This window comes from Esox lucius, chromosome 10, assembly GCF_011004845.1.
Source record: "Esox lucius isolate fEsoLuc1 chromosome 10, fEsoLuc1.pri, whole genome shotgun sequence".
NCBI lineage: Eukaryota > Metazoa > Chordata > Actinopteri > Esociformes > Esocidae > Esox > Esox lucius.
In genome coordinates, this window is record NC_047578.1 from 21,127,425 (window position 1) to 21,153,568 (window position 26,144).

Genomic DNA, 26,144 nt, shown 5'->3' on the forward strand with positions numbered 1-26,144 from the left:
CTGCACCAGAGGACTAAAAACAAACAAAGGCTGCGTTGATGCACTGCAGGAACCCAACCACCCCTCAGTAGTTCTGTGTATAGTAGGCCTACCAAGCAACTGACACGTGACTCCAGTATGAGGTCATACAAGTAACGAGCCACTCCAGGGGAGCAACATCAAATATCCTGACCTTGCAGGCATGAGTAACCATTTATAGTGTCGATTGAAAAAGATGTCCAAACCACTTCATGCATCAGGTTTAATGTAGGAAACCTGTTTACATGTTAGGAATGTTGCGCTCTTTCCCACCTGGCGTCTTTCTCCTGCCCTGAATCTCAAACACCTTAGTGTCTCATTACTTTGTCATAGTCTCACATTTCCACCTCCACCTGTCCCTCTCTCCAGTTATTCCACCTTCTTTCTTTACCTGCTCTTGTCTTTTGACCTCATAACCTGATTTTCTCCTCCAATCGGTTTACCTACCTCTTGCCATGCTCCCTTCTCTCCATCTCTCTCCTCCTCTCTCTCTTTCTCCTTCCCCTCTCTCTATTTCCATCTTCAAGCTTATCTCTTCATCCTTGATCTCCTTCATCCTCTCCAATCCTCATCTGTTCCTCACAGGAGCAAGAGAGACAGAAAGAGAGAGTTTTCACAGGTTGCCTGCAATCAGTCTGTGGGTGAAAGCTCAAGAGGAAAGATAGGAAGAGAAGGACCTGACTCCAGGATTGCGGGACGTAAAACAGCTGCTTCAAAAGGCTAACGAGGCAGAGAAGACACAAAAACAAGAAAGACCACATTTTGTGTGGAAAGGTGAGTGAATGGTGGCCACTTTGGTTGCACATTTTTATGGGCTCTTCTGCGGTTGGAACATGGAACTACACTGCCTCTTCAGAAGATGACAATCATGGATTCACATACTCATGGAAACTAGCCATGTTTAGAGTTTGTCTCTGAAAAACTGGAAATTCATCTGACTTGCAGTTTGGGCTAACGGATTGAATATGAACGAAATACTGTATTTATTGCTCAAAGACAAACTACATGGTTTGGAGTTCTTAGTGATGTGCATTTCCATCTGAGAACCAATGACCGCATGCATTCGCCACTGGTGCTGTACTTCATGGAAAACTTTCTGACTGCTGTCTGGCAAGTGAGACTGGTAGGATGGTTAAAAAAGAGAAAGGCAAAAAAAGTTGCATGAGGCTTTAACCAGTAGGTACAGTGGCATCGAGTGCTCATCTTTGTAGAATTTGTTTCATTAGGTAAAAACAGCAAAGTAAAAAAGCTTTATCAGCATTATCACGAAGGTATGCAAAAGCATTATCAGCAATGTGATGAAGTCATGCAAAAGCATTATCAGCATTGTCAAGAAAGGTTGGAAAACCTACTGCGTTACTTGTGGAGAAAAGAAGCATAAAGAGAAGCCGCAAACTTCGGAAAACATGTGCACAAGCTAATTTACTCTCAGTTGTTGCAAGCAAAAACAAGAATTTAGCAGGAATGTCTCACAGAGAGATCCGCCGCTATGTTAATCGAATGGTATACTTCTAGACTAGCTTCATCTATACAAACAGAATTTGAATGTTATTCTTGAAAGAAATATTCAAGAGGAATAACATCTGGAACATAAAGGAGACTCCATAAAATGTTTTGTTTCATCCTAATAAGCCCCTCTCCTTCCGTGCTCCCCCCTCCTCTTTCCCCTCTCTGATCCAGTAGTAAAGAGCGCTCAGTAATCGGATGACAGGAGATTTGATTTGAAAAGCCTCCCTTAAGATCCCTTTCTGGGGCTTTAGAGCTCTCCTGCGCTCCCCCTTACTCACCTTGTGTCTCCGGCTCGTCATAGGGGTTCAGACGGAGCGTATTCACTATGACATTCTTTTACCCATGAGCAATACTGATTGCAAAACCATATTTGTAAATGCGTTTCATCCACTTTCGAAAGTCGTGTGTGTTGTGTATGTTTGCATACAATTAAAAGAGAATTAAGGGCACAGACTGTTAATCACTAATTCTTGATCATATAAATGCTCTCTCAAAAGGCATGGAAAGTCAGAATGTAGGGTTTTTGTGAAAATGTATCTGAAACTTCTTTTTATTTATAGAAGGAAAAATCAGTGGTCGGTGATTGTAGTAGTAGTATCTAAAAGTATTGAGGTTGTGGTAGAAATGACAAGTGCAGACAATATTCCTGTAATGACCTAAAAAACACAAGATAAGTCATCTTATGTTATCCAAGATCTAATCTCATGCATTAGTCTTCAGGTAGGTGATGGTTGCGCTAGATACGTCATACATTCTGTATTTTGTCTGGAACCGAGAGTGTGGGATTATACCTTGCACTGTTCTCAAGGAAGATAGGCTCTTGCACCAGACTAGATTACAAAAGCACCTGAGTGCCTTGGTTTCAGGGGTCAGGTGGGGTTACCAGTGTAAACAGTGTGGCCCAGTTATGTCTTCCTCAAACATGTTGGTGATGTATCTTTCTATAAATATTATAGGACATGTTTTGGAATCTGGTCAAAAGGGTATTTTGACACACTGATGTATAAGCCACACATTTCTATTAATTGTAGCAGAACCATATATGCTAGGAACTTAGTTTCTACCCCCAGATGAAAGCTGAGATTCTGTTAAGAACGACATATGGCACATCTTTCGTAGGTGATTGACAGCTAGGGACATTTAACCTCTGACCCGCCCCCCCCACCGCTCCTCTTCCTCAGCAGAGGAAATCTGATGAAGGTCATAGAGAGGTGAAATATCTGTCCTGGTAACTGTTAACTGCTTCAGAATCTCTGGAATGGGGTCGAATATCTCACTGGAAGGAAGACCATTTTACAAGCCAAAATGTCCAAATAGTGGCCGACGGAATAAAACACCTGATTTTAATGCAATCAAATGTTCTGAAATAAAAAATAACATAAAAAGATTTCTTCTCGTTTTCTAGATTACTGGTTATTTTCTCCGGCGGTAAAAGCCCCTGTCAAACGTTGCCATGGGTGAAATGGAAGCGCTGAAAAAGGAGGCTGATGGCCTTAAGACACAGATTGAGGTGAGTCTTTCCAATCACAGCGGGCCCTTTGATGCTGGCCTCACTGACCATCACAAAACGACACAAAACACTCATCATGCGTATCCTGGGTAACATAATCAACCCAGTCAAAATCTGACACAATAGATTACTCAAAACCATAGTAACAACAACAAAAACAGAATTGATGCCAGTGTTGTAGCTAGAGAGATGACAATGTATAGTTTTAATTCGATCAACATGCCAGCACGCTCTGAACAGTGTGTGGTTTTTGAACAAAAACTCATTAACACAGACAGTCCAGTGCTGATACCCCCCCCCGGACACACACACACACACACATACACACACACATTTACAGTTTATCAACCAGGTCAGCTTTTTGCTAAATAACAGAAAAAGATTCAGTATTGAGCAACCTTGGTCCCTTCACTAGTCTGATGTCTCTCCTTCCTGTAAATCCCCTCTCCCACCACTAGGCGGCCCGCAAGGCGGTCTGTGACACCACTATGGCTGCTGTATCCTCTGGAGTGGCAGCTGCACCCCGCATCCAGCTGAAGAACAGAAAGACATTGAAGGGTCACTTGGCCAAAATCTACGGCTTGCACTGGTCCTCTGATAACAGGTGAGAGAGAGAGTTGTTGTCAGGATAACTGAGAATGGAGAAATGCACAGATAACTGAGAATGGAGACGGTCCAGGTTAGCATTGACACCACATCCACCACCAGCCTGTGAGCTATTGTATAGGGACTACTGGTTCACACACACTGACCAGATATTCACCTCCCTCCAACAGGCAAATGGTCAGTGCCTCACAGGATGGCAAGCTTCTTATTTGGGACTGTTACACTGGCAACAAGGTGAGGTGTGAGCGGATCTGTACTCCCCCATACGGCTCAAACCGTCTACTAGAAAGCTTTCTGTCTTCCCCTCCTACGTCCCTCCAACTTCCGTTTCTGTTTGTTTTGACTTTGACCACTGCACACTATACGAATGTGTTTTAAAGGTTCAGAATCAGCATGTTAATTATCATCCGACTTGCCCACCAGGTATATGCCGTCCCCCTCAAGTCCTCCTGGGTGATGAGTTGCTGCATGTCCCCTTCTGGCAACATGGTGGCCAGCGGAGGTCTGGATAACATGTGCACCATTTACAACATCAAGGCTGCCAGCCCAAAGACTCTCAGGGAGCTGGACGCACATGAAGGTAGGTATCCTAAAACACTCAGTCAGCTCCCACACGTACTGGGTTACGGTCGACTCCGTGACCAACTGTCTACTCTGTCACAAGCTCAAGTTCTGAAAGTCCATTAAAATCATGTTCATAAATTGGATGAGCAGAATGCAAACTGAACCAACGGTTATATCTCGGTCCCTCCCCTCTCAGGCTACCTTTCCCATTCTCGCTTCCTCAACGACAGCGAGATCCTCACCGCATCCGGTGACACCACCTGTTGCCTGTGGGACCTGGAGACCGGCAAGCAGAAGACGATCTACAAGAGCCACGTTGGCGACTGCATGTGCCTGGCCGTGTCCCCAGACCAGAACACCTTCGTCTCAGGAGCCTGTGACTCCACCGCCAAGCTGTGGGACATCAGAGACGGCAACTGCAAGCAGACCTTCATCGGCCACACGAGCGATGTCAACGCCATTGCGGTGAGCACATAGGTCACAGCCCAGACTTTTGCCTTGTTAGAATGACTGCTATTATTCTATATATTGTAGTGACCTTAACACAACAAACTCTATGACAGGTTGCCCTACTCAGCATATTTCCAAGGACACCTGTACTGTGCTTACCAGGCAAACTAACCCCGAAGCTCAACAAATATCCAAACTAAACCACCTGTATGAAAATGGCCTTTTCCTCTTGTTTTTACCCAAACCCCAGTTCTACCCAAGTGGCACTGCGATCATCACAGGTTCCGATGACTGCTCCCTCAAGATGTTCGACTTTCGCGCGGACAACGAGGTCAACGCCTACGCGGACGCTGCTTTGAACGCTGGCGTCACATCAGTCTCCCTCTCCAGCTCAGGACGCCTCATCTTCGGCGGCTATGATAACTTCAACTGCAACATCTGGGATTCTCTGAAGGCCGAGAAAGTTGGTGAGTGAAAGTGTGTGGGAAAAGAGGGAGCGCAAGTGGAGTGTAGGATGCAGGCGGGAATGAAAGAGAGAAGCCGACAGAAACAAAGCCGACAGAGCACCGCATCCAAAGAGTGTGTCGAACAGAAGATAGATGACGTCTGGGTAAATACAAAGGCAATGAAAGGAGAGAAAGATTAGAGTGAAATAAGTCAATCAAAGAAATACAAGAGTGAACTGTGAAAGAAGTATAAATTCTAATATTTTTGACATCCATGCAGACAACAATGTTTATCTCTCACCCCTCTCTCTCAGGTGTACTGGCTGGCCATGACAACAGAGTTAGTTGCACTGGAGTGCCAGACGATGGCATGGGCATCTGCACAGGATCCTGGGATAGCTTCCTGAAGATCTGGAACTGAGCTGGTCTTCCACGGGCGACAACGGGAGAGGGAGACGGGGGATGGGGGTGGACAGAGCGAGAGGAGAAGAGAAAGGGGGCTAACACAAGCCTGAGAAATAAGGATGCTTATTTTGGGAGCGGGGAGATATCAGAAGGAGGATGTTTGTTGTGCTGTTTCGCATCATTTCTTACCGCTAGATCTTTCCTTCTTGCTCTCCTTCTTTCTCATCTATGTATGCGTTATGTAAGAAGTGGGGTGAATGGGACTTTATCGAGCATACTTTGTAAATGGCATCGACGACAGTACAAGACACACCCCCAGTACAGGTACACATAAGAGTTTAAAATTATTGTTGAGACTATCCTTATCGAGACAATGACAAACACCAAGAAAATAGGGTTACTTAAGTCAATTTTTGAAATAATAAATAAACGGATTAAGAAAATATGCTCTACTTATATCTAAGGTGAGTGACAATTACACGTTTTAGGTTTTTGACAATAAAAATATGTGGAAGAAATGTAACGAATATACAGATATAGTATTACAGAGATATTTTTATTGTCTTGAGATCTTTGATGTATAAAGCCCACACATAGCGGAAAGTTGATATGTACATTTATTTACTTTTAGATAATATTTTAGAGTGCAGAATTGATATGCAGTGACGTTGGGTCACACATCTCAAATTAATGTGTGCCACAGAACTTTGACTGTTGCCATTTTGGGTCTATTAACATATGTGCTAACCAGCAGCACCCTCTGACTTTGCACCAAAATGGCTGCCGTCACCTATTACCTGGCTACATCCATGATATATAAACCTAAATCAAACCAGGTTTGATCATGTTCAATTACATAAGTCAGAGTCTGTCCATCCCTCTTTGAGTGTCAAGCACTCCTGGATCCTACTTCAGGGAAACAGTTGAGGTGAAACCAGTACATTTCCTTCCAACTGCATTTTGTTGCACTTTTACATATTGCATATCTCCAGTTTTTCTGTAAAAATGCAATGTTTGTTAAAAAACCTTTCTAATAAACATAGAATTCTGCATTAACACCAACCACATCTGTTTAATTTTGCTTTGACGGTTAACAATACGGAAACAAGGTTTGGCCGGAAAATGCATGTTTCTAATGTTCTAACCTCATTCCGGAGGACATACTGTCAACAAAGGGTGGCTTCACGTGTTTGTGGAAAATTGGAAATTGTTAACTGGAAAGTGATGATTCCAGAATGATTGGGAGCCAGTTTTTTAGAAGTGATAAAAAATCTTCAACCAATAAAATTTTTGCTAAATAAGTTTCATTGGTAATTCTAGTAAAATAGCTAGCTTAACACAGTAAGAATATGTTCAGAGAAGCAACATTTTGAAACAGATAAGATTGTTATTGTCAAAAAAAAGATTTTCTGTCATATTTTGTTTAAAGGTCAGTGGTGAAACGTTACAACTCTAGATCTCATGTAAACTGTAATTCCATCATATGTTGACATGTTTTACTTGGAACTAGGGTCTTCTGATACGTTTGATAGCCCATGAACATGCCAAAGTATGACACAAAAATATTTTATCATGTCACAGATATACAAAATGACAAGTGAAAGGATATAGGGGATTGCATTCAACATTCACAATGTTATTGGTTAAATCAGTGGCAAACACTGACCAATAGAATGGGATAACATGGTGGACTGATTAATGTCATACAGCATAAATGATATTACTTGACATTTAATCCTATCCAATTGCAGAAATACAATCAGATTACTTGTAAACAACTGGGCCCAGGGCACACCTGACTCAATTTTGAGGGGGAATTTTTGTGTTAACAAAGATGTCACTCAAATTGTGGAAACATTAATACATCTATTTTTACGTTTTTGGAAAATGGCAGTAATCCCACTTGTTTTGGATGAAGGATGGGACTGGGGAAATCTAACTGTTCATACAGGACTACAGCTACATATTTAGACAAGATTGCAGCTACAGCTTGTGAAGCCCACAAGACAATTTTAAACATATTTTGAAGCTATTATCAGATTTTAGCCTAGTCCAATATTGTGTAGATTAAGACCACCAAGACACACATTAACTTACTATATTCTTCTCTTTCAGTTTACATCTAATTTGTTCATTCATGTCCCAATTACATATAATTTACCATGCTGATTTAAATATAAACACAATATCTCCTACACATCAGCTAGAAAGATGGGCGACTATTGTACGTGTTTGTAAACAAGGCCCTGTTGGCAGCACTTTATTTTCGAGCAATTCAAATCAGAACTGCATTTTACACGAAATTCCTAACACAATAATAGGGCTTGGTAAGAGGGCTTTAACTTCCCATGATTATGGAACATTTGACAAAATATTTAAAAATGCATTATTGGATCGGTTCACTCTATTTATGCACTGATATAAATTATTTCTATTATTTCAATGGTATATGTTGAAACAACAGCGGGTATGTTAGATACAATAAACCCAGACTGCTTGATTGGCAAGGGCTCATTTGAATTAAAGATGTAAATATAGTATATGTCAGAAAGAAATGCTCCTAACATCACGATTGGCTGAAAATTCAAGCGAACGATTAAAAAAGCATTACTACAATTGGTGACATCCTTTTTGTCCCGCCTCTATCTAAACTGCTGTTGGTGTAAGCCAACTCACAGATAGAAGAGTCGAATAGGCGGTGCCTAAGAAATACAGGAGGCTAGAAAACTGCTGTTGACGCTGTATCAAGTGCATCACCTTCAGTTTCGTCGTGTTTCCTGACGGTTATTCATCATGTCGTCCAGAAAATTTTTCGTCGGAGGAAACTGGAAGATGAACGGTGACAAGAAGAGTCTGGGTGATCTCATAACGACCCTAAACACAGCGAGTCTACACGATGAAACCGGTACGACTATATTAATGCTCATTTTGTCTCTTCAGATCTCTTATATAAGTCTGAACTTTGGAACATAATATGATTCGACATACAATAATTACTAATGGCAATTTCCAATACTTGCATGTAAACATAAATGTTAAGGTATTTCCAGCACTAAACATACAGAGCTTTGGGGTTGTGTTGCGTCAAATGGCACCATGACATTGAAGTCACGTGAATCTTTTAACCGCTCCATCCATGCAGGGCTGCTGGCCTAGTGGCATCAGAAAGATGGAGGACGCTTCTCTGTGTATAGTATTTTCCAGTAGCTTCTGTTTTTCTGTCAGCAGCACACAATGGGAAAAAGTCCCAAAGCCTTTTTGCTATGGTACCTTTTACTGGAAATTAAATGTTTTTCCTCCATTGTAGCGCCCAACCCTTATTATGGACCACTGCAATCCAGTAGGTTTTCTCTCCAATCTCAATCCAGCCCACTTGACAGTAATAATTATCTGAATGCAAAGCAAAACTTGGTTAGTCGCAGCTGGAGTTGTAGGATGAAGGTTTTCAATGCAACCCCTAATTTGGAGTCTATTGAGCCTTCTTCCACTGTACTGATTTTTGGAGCCATGTGACCAACCTTACGCTGACAAAAGGCATCAGCAAGGAAAACCTGGCACCTAAACACACTGTCCTAGCTTTAGATTTCCATCGCAGGCACTTAAATGCCATATCCCTCCTCACCTATCCTCTGCGCGCGTGTTGACTGTTTTGCCACCAATTGGTCACTTGGAATTACCCAGGTGCTTTGAACCTTGAATGCTGATCATATACCAGGGTATTACCGTCCGCCTGGTGGTTTTCCGTTCTACCTCATTATTAATTGCACCAACTTCGTGTCCCAGGTGTAAATAAATCCCAGGGTTCCAATGAAAAAGAGTGGAACCAGAGGCGTTGCTAGGATCACAATACATTCGGGGCTCAGCCCACCCTCCCTCCCCGCCTGGGACAGAAAGTATAGGGTTTTGAATGTAGACGCTAGCTAGCGGCCCACACGTCTACATTGTCATAATGCGCCATTGGAATTATAGATGAGTAGATCAGGGGCTATTTTTTTATTATTATTATTTTTGTTCCATTTGAGATCCGGGGCTATTCATAAAAGAATAGCCCCAGAAGCCCAGGGCTAACGACGCCACTGAGTGGAACTAAACTTCTAGGGCTAGAGTAGGTATTACAGCCGTGGTATATTGGCCGTACACCACAACCCCTCGTGCCTTATTGCTTCAGTATATACTCCAAATCTGCCCAATTGCAGTAGTAGTTCTCACTTTCTGTCCGTCTTTCACTTACACAGAGGTGGTGTGTGGTGCTCCCAGCATCTACCTAGAGTTTGCCCGCTCCAACCTGGATGCCAGGATCGGAGTGGCGGCACAGAACTGCTACAAAGTGGCGAAGGGAGCATTTACCGGTGAGATCAGGTGAGGCTTCGCTCTAGCACACAAGGGCTCGTCTTCTGCATGTGTTCAGTGAATCCTAGTCAACAACGGTCTCCTTATTAAAATGGTCTGTGAATTCCATTGAAACAATTAGTGTTGTCCTCTTTCACAGCCCTGCCATGATTAAGGACAGCGGTGTTGAGTGGGTGATTCTGGGCCACTCGGAGAGGCGTCACGTGTTCGGTGAGAACGACGAGCTGATTGGTCAGAAAGTGGCGCACGCCCTGGAGAGCGACCTGGGGGTGATCGCCTGCATCGGGGAGAAGCTGGAGGAGCGCGAGGCCGGAACCACGGAGGAAGTGGTGTATGCCCAGACCCAGGCCATAGCAGGTAACAGGCGGATTCAAACCTGTTTGGGTCTTCTGGGCATCGCAGGACGAATTGCCCTGTCTCCTGAAGCTTTCTCATCATACAAGTTTAATTCACCCGAACTGTACATTTATAAACTATTAATTCAGTACTGAAATATTCAATGGGGAAATTAATAACAAATGGGAAGTTAGCCTTCCACCATCTCTAGTTCAGCATTGCTCTGTTGCAGCCTTTCCAAAAGTTGTATTTTTATTTTTGTATTTTCTTCTGCAAGTATTTGGTTTCAGTGGAAAATGTGGCCCCTGAATGGCTGTGGATGTTTCCTTGGGGACTTTTGTAGCCTTCATTCAGGAGGTATTCAAAGGGGATGAGGCAGTTCACAGAACTGGTCTTGCATAATGAGAAACCTTGCCTGAGATTAAATAAAACCATTTGGTCCACTCAACATAGAATCTTTTTTATTACACTTGCAATTACGGCAACCGTACTTAAACATTGTCTATGGTACTGTTCATTATCTTAACAATAGAATGTTGTGTTGTAGATAATGTAAAGGACTGGAGCAAAGTTGTGCTGGCTTATGAGCCTGTGTGGGCAATCGGTACCGGAAAGACAGCCTCTCCTGAACAGGTAAGACTCATCATAATAAATCTTAGTCATTTAACTGGCGCTCAGAGCAACCAAAGTATATTAGTGACAAACAAATTCATGTAATTGTAGTTCCTAGCAGATTTGTGGGAAAAGGAATGTTGGTTTTCTTTATCGAATACATAGAAAAAGTTATAAAGACCGCCGTCTGTACGTGGGACTGCAGTTGTTTAGTTGGAAACCTTTGCTAAGCCCTGTTACGTGAAAGGAACCAATTGTGTGTTGGTATTTTGGCATGGCCGACTGCTGTTGTGCTTTAGGCCACAGCACGTTGAGGTCTGAGGCACACTCACTGGAAACTAATTTGTCTGTTATGCAGATGTCAATGTAGCAAAGAGCTAACTTAACATTCTCACATACTACTGTTATTTGACAAGTTATGGAGGTATGCCTCAAGTCTTATTTCCGAGAACGTTCTGTGTACGAATGTACATCCATTTACTGTAAACCTCTCTGGTGTCATCTCAGGCCCAGGAGGTACATGAGAAGCTGAGGGAGTGGATGAGGACCAACGTCTCAGAAGCTGTGGCTGACTCAGTCCGCATCATCTACGGAGGTCAGTAGGGGACAATTTTCATTTAAGACACTTCTGCCCCCAAATGCGTCACGTCTGGTGGTACAAATGTCTCAAATTTGGCATTCTTCTACACAACGAGAAAGCTGTAAGAAATTCCTGGGGTCAAAGTCATTGGCCTATTCAGTTACCAACAAAAAATCCTCTGTCTTTCCCAAGATGTGTTTCTGTACCATTGTGTATGCTGTAGAAAGCATGTAGTGTCAGTAGACCGACAGACCATATTTGGCTAATCATCCAGATATTAAACTTATGAACCCTCACCTCAGGAGTGTTGACAAAATAAAGGCTTTTTTTTTTCTCAACAGAACTACATTGACATTTTAGTGATTTGGATTCCTCAAAAAGACAAAGTGGTTCCTCACACACTTGATGCATGTCAGAACTACCCACAGGATTGCAAAATATATACAGGTGCTGGTCATATTATTAGAATATCATCAAAAAGTTTATTTATTTCAGTAATTCCATTCAAAAAGTGAAACTTGTATAATGTATACATTCATTCCACACAGACTGATATATTTGAGGTGTTTATTTCTTTTAATTTCGATGATTATAACTGACAACTAATGAAAACCCCAAATTCAGTATCTCAGAAAATTTTAATATTGTGAATAGGTTCAATATTGAAGACACCTGGTGCCACACTATAATCAGCTAATTAACTCAAAACACCTGCAAAGGCCTTTAAATGGTCACTCAGTCTAGTTCTGTAGGCTACACAATCATGGGGAAGACTGCTGACTTGACAGCTGTCCAAAAGACGACCATTGACACCTTGCACAAGGAGGGCAAGACACAAATGGTCATTGCTAAAGAGGCTGGCTATTCACAGAGCTCTTTGTCCAAGCACATTAATAAAGAGGCGAAGGGAAGGAAAAGATGTGGTAGAAAAAAGTGTACAAGCAATAGGGATAACCACACCCTGGAGAGGATTGTGAAACAAAACCCATTCAAAAACGTGGGGGAGATTCACAAAGAGTGGACTGCAGCTGGAGTCAGTGCTTCAAGAACCACCACGCACAGACGTATGCAAGACATGGGTTTCAGCTGTGGCATTCCTTGTGTCTAGCCACTCTTGAACAAGACACAGCGTCAGAAGCATCTCGCCTGGGCTAAAGACAAAAAGGACTGGACTGCTGCTGAGTTATGTTCTCTGATGAATGTACATTTTGCATTTCCTTTGGAAATCAAGGTCTCAGAGTCTGGAAGAAGAGAGGAGAGGCACAGAATCCACGTTGCTTGAAGTCCAGTGTAAAGTTTCCACAGTCAGTGATGGTTTGGGGTGCCATGTCATCTGCTGGTGTTGCTCCACTGTGTTTTCTGAGGTCCAAGGTCAACGCAGCCGTCGACCAAGTAGTTTTAGAGCACTTCATGCTTCCTGCTGCTGACCAACTTCATGGAGGTGCAGATTTTCATTTTCCAACAAGACTTGACACCTGCACACAGTGCCAAAGGTACTAGTACCTGGTTTAAGGACCATAGTATCCCTGTTCTTAATTGGCAAGCAAACTCGTTTGACCTTAACCCTATAGAAAATCTATGGGGTATTGTGAAGAGGAAGATGCGATACGCCAAACCCAACAATGCAGAAGAGCTGAAGGCCACTATCAGAGCAACCTGGGCTCTCATAACACCTGAGCAGTGCCACAGACTGATCGACTCCACGCCACGCCACATTACTGCAGTAATTCAGGCAAAAGAAGCCCCAACTATTGAAGTATTGAATGCTGTACATGCTCATATATTTCATGTTCATACTTTTTCAGTTGCCCCACATTTAAAACATTTTTTTTTTTGTATTGGTCTTAAGTAATATTCCAATTTTCAGAGTTGCGGAATTTGGGATTTTCATTAGTTGTCAGTTATAATCATCACATTTAAAATAAATAAACATTTGAAATATATCAGTCTGTGTGTAATGAATATACTATACAAGTTTCACATTTTGAATGGAATTACTGAAATCAACTTTTTGATGATATTCTAATTATATGACCAGCACCTGTATATAATGGTGTGGGGGCAGCAGGGGGGGATATTTGGAGTTTGTCCCACGTTGAATATCTCTTGGGGCAAAATGCTCTATTCTTTTTCTCCAAATTGCTCAAGCTCTGTAAACTTGGATGGGAGTCGTTTAAAAGACCGCAGTGTTTTAAACCCTGTCCTGTTCAAGCGATTCTTTATCAGGATTAAGAATATACTCGTCTGGTAGGTTCAACCTCTCTTAGGAAGCCATTCTCGCTGGGCACTTATGTCCTTTGGTATCTTAGTTAAACAGTGATGTTAAAATTTATTTCCACAAAAAATAGTTGGAAATGGCACACTGAAATTATAAAAATCTATATTGTGCCCTTTTTGCATAACCACTTTATGAAAATCCCACCAGGAATCAGGTCTGTATGTTTTGCAAGTGTCTTAATTGTCTCCTAACTCCCACACAGTCTGACGGAGCATTCCAAGGCCCTACGGAGACTCCGGACAGCTCATTAATTGCTAAATAAACACACGCACACAGCGTTTCATTAGACACAAATTGATGTCTCTACAGAATCCCAGTGACGGGACCACTTAGGGATTTGAACTGTGGAGAAGAGTATTAAATACTTGAAAGGTATTGCACACACCTCCATGCGGTTTTTTCTGTAACACTCCCCTCTTTCTCCAGGCTCTGTGACTGGGGCGAACTGTAATGAGCTGGGCTCACAAAAGGACGTGGATGGCTTCCTGGTGGGCGGAGCCTCCCTCAAGCCAGAGTTTGTTGACATCATCAACGCACGTGCCTAGAGGGTTACAAAGGCAATCTAACTTGCTGCTATTATTGTTCTGTGACTGTCCCTATTCCCAGAATGTCTGTGTGACAATGGCTTACCTGTGTTTGTGTGTGTCAATAAGGGACTGTTTGACCTCACTTTGTGTTGCACTGTTGTTGCTGGGCCTTCCACAGTAAAAGCCCCACACTGACAATACATGTCCGTCAAGATCATTTCTTAATTGACACAATGCCCTGTGTACTATGGGTGGGACTTTTATTATGAAAATGCCCTTTGGATATAAGTTCCCTAACTGTTATAAACTAAATTCAATCAAAAATATATATTTCTGATTTAATGTGCTGATGTACTACTGTAAAAGGACCATTACAAGTCTCATTGTCAAGAAGCAAATGCTTGGTTTACCCCATCCCATTCTCTCCTATTGTTTGAATCACATGTCGGTTACATCTTTCAGTAAATCTGTGTCAAGACAAACCCACATGGCTAGACACTACTTGAATAAATGGTTTGGTCTGTGCTGTAAACTTGGCTGTGTTATCTTTCTGTCTCTAACCCAGAGATGTTGCATCTGTTTTTTTTTTTTGTTTTTTTGAACCAGCTGAATGTATTCTTCAGTAACTGTATGACTAACAAGACTATGGCACCTTTCACCCACCCAAAATGGATAATACTTTTTCTCTTGAACAGAATTATATGGATGTCGAACTCCTAAATGGTAACCATGTGGTGTAATCAAGTCACTCAACAAAACCGTGTGACTGCAAGTTTCTGTCATCTGTTGGAGCAGTATGCTTATTGGAATGGTCCAATAAGCATACTGCAGCTCTCATGTGGCTGAAATGTAGAACTACAAGCGGAGCACAATGTGCATGGGTTGAAGCAGAAGTGTAGACATTCATTCAACTCATCTCAATACAAACTTTTGAGTTCCATTTGTGGGTTGGTGATATGTAGGATGTATGAATAGATTCTATTGTCTTCCTGATATCATAGTTGCAAGACTGAGGATGTCCTGTTTATTCCCTATTGATTCTGGTAACAATCAAACTTGGATTCAGGAATTCTGTAACTTCAGTGAGCAGGTCATAAAGTACCAGTCAATAATTTGGACACACAAATTCACTTAAATGTGTGTGTCCAAACATTTGACTAGACTTGTATTTGTACAACACTCGTACACAAAAAACCCCCACAAAGACAATCGCTGAAACTAAATTACCATATTTTTATTTAACACTTAATGTTTTTTTCATGATAGGCGTTCTGTCTTTAAACACAGCAATTCAACTGACAGAAAACCCGAAACGAAGTAGAGAGAGGTCAAACAGGGGCTTAAAGCAGCGAAGGGAACAGGCTTAGTTCTGCAATCACAGCAACACCAGGAGAGGGAGTGAGGAGATAACCAATAAACAACGAGAACAGTGTCCAACCGCAGAGTAAGGGAGGGAGAGCGGGATGAAGGGAGAGTGCCATTTTGTGTCATCGGTGAGTAAGAACAATGACTGTGCGACACAATGTGAGTTTGGAATCGCTTTTTTCCTCAGTAAGCTTGTAGTTAGTCGGTCCACGTCAGCCATCAGTTGGAGCTTTTGTATGCATCTTTTTATTTCTTTGAAACTGGCTTAGTTGTGCTTCTGGCCTTATACATATGGCTGTGTCTAAGTGCATGGTATTTGTCTTGAATCAGAGAAACTATCTTCAATATAACCTTGTAGTTCTCTGCATCGCACATTGTTTGTCATTGTCTGTGTCTCTCTCTTGCTGGCTGGTCTCACAGGGCGGTGGGGTTTCTGAAGTTGTATCCTGCAAAGCGAGCTTGATCCCCCAACTCCTCCTCGATCCTAAAGAGAGCAACAGAACGGGACGAAACATAGGCGTGTTCAGTAACACAGCTAACAGGTGAATGCATCCGAGCAGAATTTGCATCTGAAACCTACAGGCTCAAGGTTAAAGCCCAGGCGATATGTGGATCAGTTACTGTCAGATGTGCATCTATTAGACCCAGTGATCTTCAGGACTTCTAGGCCCTAAATCCGTGCAGCCTCTACCTGGAACTGTTAAGACAGCGCTCAGGGGGTTACAGTGGTTGTTATAGGTTTATGCCACTGTGATTGGGTTAGACGCCCTCCCTCCCGTCCCCTGCTAAGAGCCCAATGAGATTACCTTGAGCGGATCCCAGGTGCTTGCCGCGTTCTGACTGGCTGTCACACGTGGGGTGACACTGGCTTGCATTAGCATGCATGTCAGCAATTAGCTCAGTGACGCTCATTTACGACTTGGGAAGTGCCTTCTTGGCTACGCTTTTGGCTCCCGTCGTGCTCAGGGTGAAAGTTGGACATATAGCTATGCTCAAACCCAGGTTCATATAGCAACCAAATGCTGTCGTAACCTTCGACCAATCGGGGGAGGTAAAATGGACGTCAAATAATTCAGTAGATGCGACTTCTACTCTGTTACTGTGGGATTGTTGACCACAGCAGGATGTTGTTCACTACATAATTTAAACATACATATGTTTATATGAAAAGCATATACTTGCAATAATGCAAGATTGGGTATCGATTGATTTACAAAGTCATTCTGAAGCTATTATAATGGATACGATTATTAATGCTTTTTCGTTGAGCCACTGGGTTGCATTCACAGGGATAGCTCAAGACGACAAGGTTTGACAACTGACCGCATAAGCTGGTTGTACTTGGCTAGCCTCTCAGATCTGCATGGCGCTCCTGTCTTAATCTGAGGGAAAGAGGAGTGAAGGGGAGATAGAAAATAGTGAAAGGTTAGGAGTGTAAGTGATACAATGTTTCCAGATTGGTATCATTGACCAGGTTGTGGGTTGCCTATGGGAGCAAACGTATGCACCTGTCCAGTGCAGAGCCCCACTACCAGGTCAGCGATGAAAGTGTCCTCGGTCTCTCCCGAACGATGACTAACCATCACCCCCCAGCCATTGGCCTGCGCTAGCTTACACCTGACAGACAGACAGACAGACAAAGAGAGAGAAAGTGTCAGGTAGAAGCATATACAGGAAAACAAACTGAGATGAATATACTGTAGAAGTAGATGGAGACAAAGAGAATAAAATTAAGACCAAGCCATAGAAAGACAGCAGGTGGGTTGAGGGTAATAAAGACTATGAGGCAGAGACACTAACAGGAGAGTTAATGTGGTGGATGTCTATATTAATGCATTTTGATTGTCTGACTGTTTGCAGTACTTACAGTTAAGGTTAATGACAACAGCCATTATGATAGATAGTTATATAAATACCAGTGATTGGTGGCTATAACATAACATTGTGCATACATTATTTACAGAGGGAAATAAAGTGTGGGCTATATAAACATGATAGGTGACATGAATGTTTTCTGTCATTTTCTATTTGTGCAGCCAAGTGCCCTAGAGATTGAAGCCTATTTCTTACGGTCGTCCGACCTCATCAGAACGAACACTGTCTCAATGATGGACGGCTACTTACGTAGGCTTGACTGATGTTCCGACACGTTTGAACCCCCACCTACATCAGAGCTCTACGTAAAAACCCATTTCATAGCATCATAAAGCAGTCCTCAAATATGTGAGGTGGTCGGGTGACCTTCTAGCCTGGCCCAGTGACTATGAGTACGTCAACATGATTGGTTTGACAGGTCATGTGATGTGGGTGCTTTACGCCTGGATGGCTTCGGTGACGGAGCCGATCTGGTTGACTTTGAGAAGTAGGCAGTTGCAGGCCCGCTCCTCGGCGGCCTTCTCTATCCTCTTGGGATTGGTCACCGTCAGGTCGTCCCCGACGACCTGGATACCCACAGAAGCGGTGAGCCGGGTCCACGCGGCCCAGTCGTCCTGGTCAAACGGGTCCTCGATGGACACCACTACGAAGCAGAGGAAGGGAGGAAGGTTTAGTGGGGTGAGCGGTGTCCCGGGGTCTTTGTCTTTGATTGTGACCTTTACATCTCATCGCCGGCTTTCATAGGGTTGAACGTTAAGGGTAGGCACTTGTCGCTGAAAATGGAGTAAAACCGATTGAACACAATCAAAGTCATGTCAGACTGACCTACTATCTACACGTGGTCAGACATCCGTGGTCCTACCTGGGTAGTCGTTGACGAAACTTTGATAAATGTCTGACAGCTCCTCTCCACTGATGTGTCTGTCAGCGTCAGGAGGAGACTTGAAGTCCAGGTCGTACTTCCCCTCACGGTAGAACTCGGACGCCGCCACGTCCATCCCAATCACCACCTTATCAGTGAACCCCGCTTTCTCTATGGCAGTCTTTATCAGCTCCAGCGCTGGAGGGGAGAAAAGGAAGAGGGATGGAGGGTGTAAGAGTAGACTCTACCTAGCCTGTGAAGACAGTTGGTTTCTGCTTAAGTCTGTTCTGCTAATGCTGCTGTATTGCTGAATGCAGAACTAGTAAAGCTAGAGGGGGTTTGAGAATAAGGCAGAAGGTTTAGAAAATGATTCCATTACAGATGCTACACAGAGATACTAGTCTGCATAGACCAACATTTATCTATTCTAAGACGCGACAGCTGGCACTCCTTCAGGCTTTTCACACTTAGTTTTTTTTTTATCTTGTCAGGTTTTGGACTTTATATACCAGCTACCACTTCTTCACATTGGAGGAAGGCATTGGAAATATCAACAGGAGCCTTCAGTCACTCCAAAGTCCATACGTATTGCCTGGGGTTAAGGGGTATGTGTGAAAACCAAGCCTTAAAGGAGCAACATTGTGTCAGACCAAAAGACTATGCGTTTGGCAGGAACTGTCAAAGAGGCAGGCTAGAAACACATCAAAGGGAAGCGCCTTAGATTTACGATGTCAACCATAGCACCATGTTAGATTCATGGTGGCTGTTTTTTGTAGGAAACTGTGGCCAATTTTAAGGATGGGAAGATTAAATATGTTTATTACTGTGAATGCCCGTAAAGAATGTAACCCAACATCCAAGTCTTGAAGATATTAAAATTGGTACAGTCCAGAATTTGTCCCCTGCATATCCTAGAACAGTTAAATCCTTGCCAGAGATTTGGTGATTGGGGCATGTAGCTTGTCCAGACTACTTTCTTCCATGGATATCCTATGGTATTGCAGATGTTTTGTTCATGAACCCAGCACCTTAACCGTTATCTGAAGGAAACGTTCCCGTTGTCAGGCTGATAATAAACGCTTACAGTTCTGATGCAGGGAGACCGCTCACAGGGGTGTAACTCTACTCGACTCCGCTACGCTCACCCTCACTGTTCTCCAGGATGTTGGGGGCAAACCCCCCCTCGTCGCCCACGTTGGTGGCGTCCTGGCCATACTTCTCCTGGATCACCCCCCTCAAGGTGTGGTACAGCTCGGAGCCCACCCGCAAGGCGTCCCTGAAAGACTCCGCCCCTACGGGTAGCACCATGAACTCCTGCATGGCTAGCTTGTTGCCCGCGTGCGAGCCACCGTTGATCACGTTGAATGCCTGGGAAGGAGATGAAAGGGGACAGGGGAGATTAGCAGCAATTAGCGACAAGTGGCCCATGTTCAGCGGGTGTTGTATAGCACATTCTAGTGCCAGATGTTACAAGTATATGGTCTTTTAGCGATGCTCTGCCATATGAAATAGATATTTACACATGGTCTGTTTCACTGGTGTTTTGTGATTATTATTTTTATGCTACACATCTCTGATAGTACTCCACTCAGATGTCGTGTCTTACTGGAACTGGCAGCACCAGCTCTGTGTTTCCCGCCAGGTCGGCAATGTGACGGTATAGGGGGACCTCTTTCTCAGCTGCGCCAGCCTTGCAAATGGCCAGTGAGACTCCAAGGATAGCATTAGCGCCAAACTGAGCTGTCGACAGGAAAGGAAATGTGAAACATTTCAATAGTACTAGAGACACCCGGGTTCAGCCGAAAGGCTAATTATTTTTGGTTAACGGTGGACCTCAACCAGTTGAGGGACACATCATCACACTCCAGAGACTTACACTTGTTCTCTGTGCCGTCCATTTCGATCATTGTGTTGTCCAGTTGCTCCTGCTCCACAACACTGATACCCTATGGAACACATAACATTTTCTCATTTAGAAGCGTACAATGGTTATTTTATTATTTTCCCCGGGGAAGACCTAGGACACGCTGGAGGGACTATGTCTCCCGGCGAGCCTGGGAACGCCTCAGTGTCCCCCCGGAAGAGCTGGAGGAAGTGTCTGGGGAGAGGGAAGTCTGGGCATCCCTGCTTAGACTGCTGCCCCCGCGACCCGGCCCCGGATAAGCGGAAGATGATGGATGGATGGATGGAATTCATTCATTTGATATATTACTTAAAAAATCATTGATGACCAATTTGATAGCACAACAAACAGAGAAATAGACCACAACAAACTGTGGCTAACAACACACAAAGCAAATCTAATATTGGCCAACACCTTTTAACAAGACTTTCTCTCTAATCTGGGAAGTACCACATAAGATAGATGTATAAGATCTGCTTCTTCATTGACTTGTGAGATATAAGCCTCATAATAAGTTATATTTTCTCAGGCCTTTTTATGCTTTATTTGACAGGAAAGTGTGGAAGGAATCTCATATAAGTTGCATCTTTCCTGCCTGACTGAATCCTAAGGAGTATTTCCACTAACATCTGCTCATTTTAATTCTCTCTGTGGCACAGATGTCTAAATCCAATACAAACACGTGCATACGAAATGTATACATGCATATATATATATACATACATACATCTCCGGAAAAAAAAAAAGAGACCACTGCACCTTTTTCTTTCCTTTTCAAAAAAGTTGAAAAAGAAGGTTTTGAGTGAGGAACAGAAGCGTTCAATTTGCAGGGGTCTTTTAATTTTAACCCTTCTGTTCCTAACTCAAAACCTTCCTTCCTTTTTTGGAAAGGAAAGAAAAAGGTGTAGTGGTATCTTAATTTTTTCCGGAGCATACATACAGTATCTCACAAAAGTGAGTACACCCTCACATTTTTGTAAATATTTGATTATATTTTTCATGTGACAACACTGAAGAAATGACAGTGTAAATTAGTGTACACCTTGTATAATAGTATACATTTGCTGTCCCCTCAAAATAACACAACACACAGCCATTAATGTCATAACCACTGGCAACTAAAGTGAGTACACCCCTAAATGAAAATGTCCAAATTGGCCCCAAAATGTCAATATTTTGTGTGAACACCATTATTTTTCAGCACTACCTTAACCCTCTTGGGCATGGAGTTCACCAGAGCTTCACAGGTTGCCACTGGAGTCCTCTTCCACTCCTCCATGACGACATCACGGAGCTGGTGGATGTTAGAGACCTTGCACTCCTCCACCTTCCGTTTGAGGATGTCCCACAGATGCTCAATAGGGTTTAGGTCTGGAGACATGCTTGGCCAGTCCATCACCTCTAACCTCAGCTTCTTTAGCAAGGAAGTGGTCATCTTGGAGGTGAGTTTGGGGTCGTTATCATGTTGGAATACTTCCCTGCGGCCCAGTCTCCGAAGGGAAGGGATCATGCTATGCTTCAGTATGTCACAGTACATGCTGGCATTCATGGTTCCCTTAATGAACTGTAGTTCCCCAGTGACGGCAACACTCAGGCAGCTCCAGACCATGACACTCCCACCACACACGCTTGACACCATCAGAACCAAATAAGTTTATCTTGGTCTCATCAGACCACAGGACATGGTTCCAGTAATCCATGTCCTTAGTCTGCTTGTCTTCAGCAAACTGTTTGCGTGCTTTCTTGTGCATCATCTTTAGAAGAGGGTTCCTTCTGGGACGACAGCCATGCAGACCAATTTGATGCAGTGTGCGGCGTATGGTCTGAGCACTGACAGGCTGACCCTCCACCCCTTCAACCTCTGCAGCAATGCTGGCAGCACTCATATGTCTATTTCCCAAAGAAAACCTCTGGATATGATGCTGAGCATGTGCACTCAATTTCTTTGATCGACCATGGTGAGGCCTGTTCTCAGTGGAACCTGTCCTGTTAAACTGCTGTATGGTGTTGGCCACCGTGCTGCATCTCAGTTTCAGGGTCTTGGCAATCTTCTTTTAGCCTTGGCCATTTTTTTCCAGATCCTCAGAGAGTACTTTGCCATGAGGTGCCATGTTGAATTTCCACTGACCAGTATGAGGGAGTGTGAGAGCGATAACCTAAAATGTAACATATCTGCTCCCCATTCACACCTGAGACCTTGTAACATTAACGAGTCACATGACACCAGGGAGGGAAAATGGCTAATTGGGCTCAATGTGGACATTTTCACTTAGGGGTGTACTCACTTTTGTTGCCAGCGGTTTAGGCATTAATGGCTGTACACTCACTACTTTACATTGTAGCAAAGTGTCATTTCTTCAGTGTTGTCACATGAAAAGATATAATCAAATATTTGCCAAAATGTGAGGGATGTACTCACTTTCGTGAGATACTGTACATACACACACACTGTATACATATATACAGACACACAAACCTGCATGGAGCCACACAGAACCTCCATTAGAATTAGTTGCACCAACACACAATTCCTGTGCACACTGTCCTTGGTCCATCTTCACACATTCCAACAATTTACTCCTATCGGCACAGGTTCATCTCATCCGCTCAGCTAACTGAAAGCCTATCTGGAAGGCGATAGTTGATTGTAGATAATCGTCGCCTGTTATAATATATCTGTCGCTTAGCTAGTTGACGAAACCAAATCGGAGAGCAGCCAACTCACCGATGCTATGAGGGCGGGAGCCAGGGTGTCGTTGATGTGGCCCACTGCCTTGAGGACACCTGGAGAATGCAGTCGGAAACAAAACGAGAGTGAAGTATGGGTGAAAGAGGATTCTGTTTATCAAGCATAAAGACACACACACACGCACGCCCACTTGTGTGTACACACAAACGCGCACACAAACCAACCTTTGCCCTTGTAGCGGCTCTTGTCTCCATCTCTCAGCTCAAGTGCTTCATAGATGCCTGTGGATGCTCCACTAGGCACTGCAGCCCTGAAAAGACCTGGGAGGGTCGAGAGACAATGGGAGAGAAAGGGAGGGGAGACAGAAATGAGAAAGAGAATGGGGAGAGGGGAGAGGGGTATACAGATTGCAATAGCAAGACGAACATTAGAAGAGAGTGATCCGAAAATAGAAAAAGAGAACAGGCCATGGACGCGGTTGCTTTCAACATTTTCCTCGTGGCTCGTTAGCTCGTTATACAACAGTATTTTGTATAGTCTTTAGAGACAGGCATGAGTCAGGTTACCTTTCTCTGTACGCAGGTCCACCTCCACAGTGGGGTTCCCCCGGGAGTCCAGGATCTCCCTTGCAACAATGCTCACGATCGACATCCTGTGATGGGCAAGAGAGAAGAGGGAGAGGGAAGAGAGAACTTAAGTATCCATTCTCACAACCGCGCTCGCACACAAGGTGTTGCATAATGGAAGAGTCCTTAAAATGTGTAGTGATGTTACGTTCGCTATATCCTAACCCATCGGCATTTGTAGAGTTCCACCACTCAAGTTCGCAAGCAGAGTGAATTATATTTAACAAGGCATTGTCTACCAGAAGGGGCTACTAACCTGGTTAAGTAACTGACCAAATTACAATATATTTCCATGACCCTTCCACATTTTGTACTGTTACCAGGCCTCCGGCAGGCCTAAGAGCCATGGTACACTGATCTGTGGATGATCAGTGACTCGGGGTGACAACGGCTCGATGGGGCACAAGGAATCCATCAGTGCCACTGGTCCAGATTGGACTGTCAGCACCCAGGCCACCATGACAAGCATTTCCCGTAAATACACAGGCCAAAATCAATGCTACGTAAGGTGAATGGAAATAGACACGCCCTATCGTGAAGCTATCCTGATTCGTCTCTGTGTTGTACCTTTTTACGCCATATGTATTTCCCTCAACAACTGGGCCCTTTGCGAGTCATTGCTAATAGCTGGCTTTTTTTCTTTTATTATCAAGAAAAAATATAGACTTGCAGGGTTGTTGTTTTTCTTCTAGATGGCCTTTTATATAACTGGGAAATAGAACTTCTTTTTTTATGTCATGTATTTTCCATTGGATTCCAACTGTATCATTGGGTGAGCTTTACTGTAAAATCCCCAATATCTTAATGCTTTTAGTTTTTAGTGGACCTGGGCATTTTTATCATGTCACAAAGTGTTATTCATTAACTTCTTGAAGATCTGCAAGACCTAAAAATACACGATATTCAAAATCCCTTTTCATAATTTTAAAACCCTACTTAAAATGTTCTCATATCAAAGATTTATCATAATGTATTATAATTGCTTTTAAGATTTGTCCCTAATTTCACTTTTCACCCTACATCAGCTACATTTCAATCAGAGTTTAATTTAGGCACCAAATTTCAACCCTTAGATTCCATCCTTTAATGGTAACATAATAACTCTACAGGATTTTGCATCTAAAATTAATTTCAAAGCCTTTGTTTGGCCAATATGGTTTTCAGAAAGTCAATCATGTACATTTTCTTTGAAGAGAATTCAAAAAGAAAAATTTTTTTAAATCACCACAGGATCTGAGGTTAAAAAAAAAATGCATAAGAAGAATGGCCCAAACCCAGGAACCTTATGTTACCTCCTGTCTTCACTGAAACACCGAAATATTACAGCAACTCTAATGACAACCTAAATGTTGTGCTGTGAATACCGTGCTACACAAGTACATCAATCATCTCCCCACCCCTTAGTTCTATCAGACACTGACATCAATAAATAAATGTATGAATGTCAGGGCATGTTCTTCATTGAAATGATTTGGGTGCAGAAATATACATTACATTCCTCTACACTTTGACGCGCATACATTTTGGTAACTCTTCATTTATTAAATCACACCATCGACGAAATGCTTGTAATTTAATGGTGCCACAAAATGCATAAATCCCTATCCACTTTCAGCCAATCAGGCCATTACTCTATCGTGACTCATACAGTATATATGAATGCAGCTGTAAGTTACATAAGCCCCCCCCACACACACACACCACTCCTACAGGGAGACTGCAGCGCTCAGCACAAATACCCAGAGAGAGTGTGATGGAGGGAGAGAAGGAGCGATTGTATAGGAAGGGAGGGCTTGGGTGAAGAGGGACAGGGTGAGCTGAGATGGACAGAATAAATAGATAAATAATTCAAGAAGAGAGGAGATTCAGAGATGAAAAGAGGGAGGAGGAGGAGAATGAGAGATGGAAGCAGAGGGCTTATTTTCGCATGACTGGCAGGGACTGGACAGTGGACACATGCTGACACAGATGCATGGGGAGCACTCTAAAGCACACACACACAAACACACACACACACACACAGTGCTAAATACTCACACACACACACACACAGGTGAATACACACATTGCTGAATGCGAACACTAACCCATACTATCGCAGACAAAGTGCACATATTGATACAGACATTCCAGGCTCACACCCTCCCCTTAACTGTCTTTCAGACACACATGCCCAAAAATACACTCTATCAAACAGCAATCACACAGCGAGCCACTGTCAACGAAAGCAGAAACTTTGCAAATACTCAAACCTTTACAAACATACACACAAACACAATGAATCAAACAAGCACCCCGAAACCATGGCATTATTCAGCATACACAACGGTAACACCTCCAATACAGAACAAGGCAAGCCACGGCATCCAACACAACCTCCTTCCTCTCCGCTACTGGGATGCAATCAATACAAGGTGCACAAATAGGACAGGGGATGACTGAAAACAAAGACAATGACAAAAAAAAAAGAGAGAAAGGGGGAGAAGGAAATTTGGATTTTCCGTCTTTACCTGTTTTCTGTGTGTCCGCCTAATAGGGCCAGCTAGAAAATACTGGATAGACAGTGTGGGAGAGGGAGAGTCGGAGTGAGGGAGAGAAACCGGGAGAGGGAGGGAGAGAGGGAGCGGGGAGGA

At 43.2% G+C, this 26,144-nt stretch overlaps 3 protein-coding genes across 3 annotated transcripts; 2 read left to right on the forward strand and 1 right to left on the reverse strand.

Moving 5' to 3' along the window:
• Window positions 1–560: 560 nt before the first annotated feature.
• gnb3b (guanine nucleotide binding protein (G protein), beta polypeptide 3b) lies at window positions 561–6,570 on the forward strand. Its single transcript, XM_010896845.4, has 8 exons — window positions 561–792; window positions 2,933–3,037; window positions 3,496–3,641; window positions 3,814–3,877; window positions 4,067–4,223; window positions 4,404–4,672; window positions 4,908–5,124; window positions 5,418–6,570. Exons 2-8 carry the CDS (start codon window positions 2,981–2,983, stop codon window positions 5,522–5,524), a joined length of 1,017 nt encoding a protein of 338 aa, XP_010895147.1. The 5' UTR covers window positions 561–792; window positions 2,933–2,980; the 3' UTR covers window positions 5,525–6,570.
• A 1,610-nt stretch (window positions 6,571–8,180) lies between these two features.
• On the forward strand, window positions 8,181–14,723 carry tpi1a (triosephosphate isomerase 1a). Its single transcript, XM_010896846.4, has 6 exons — window positions 8,181–8,413; window positions 9,744–9,867; window positions 9,998–10,215; window positions 10,742–10,827; window positions 11,314–11,401; window positions 14,091–14,723. Exons 1-6 carry the CDS (start codon window positions 8,302–8,304, stop codon window positions 14,207–14,209), a joined length of 747 nt encoding a protein of 248 aa, XP_010895148.1. The 5' UTR covers window positions 8,181–8,301; the 3' UTR covers window positions 14,210–14,723.
• A 681-nt stretch (window positions 14,724–15,404) lies between these two features.
• Window positions 15,405–26,144, reverse strand: eno2 (enolase 2). The gene is made up of 12 exons (XM_010896848.4): window positions 26,022–26,144; window positions 23,452–23,537; window positions 23,110–23,205; window positions 22,922–22,980; window positions 20,170–20,239; window positions 19,900–20,033; window positions 19,439–19,661; window positions 18,294–18,491; window positions 17,873–18,074; window positions 17,065–17,173; window positions 16,880–16,938; window positions 15,405–16,040 (listed from the first exon to the last, which is right to left on the reverse strand). Exons 2-12 carry the CDS (start codon window positions 23,534–23,536, stop codon window positions 15,971–15,973), a joined length of 1,305 nt encoding a protein of 434 aa, XP_010895150.1. The 5' UTR covers window position 23,537; window positions 26,022–26,144; the 3' UTR covers window positions 15,405–15,970.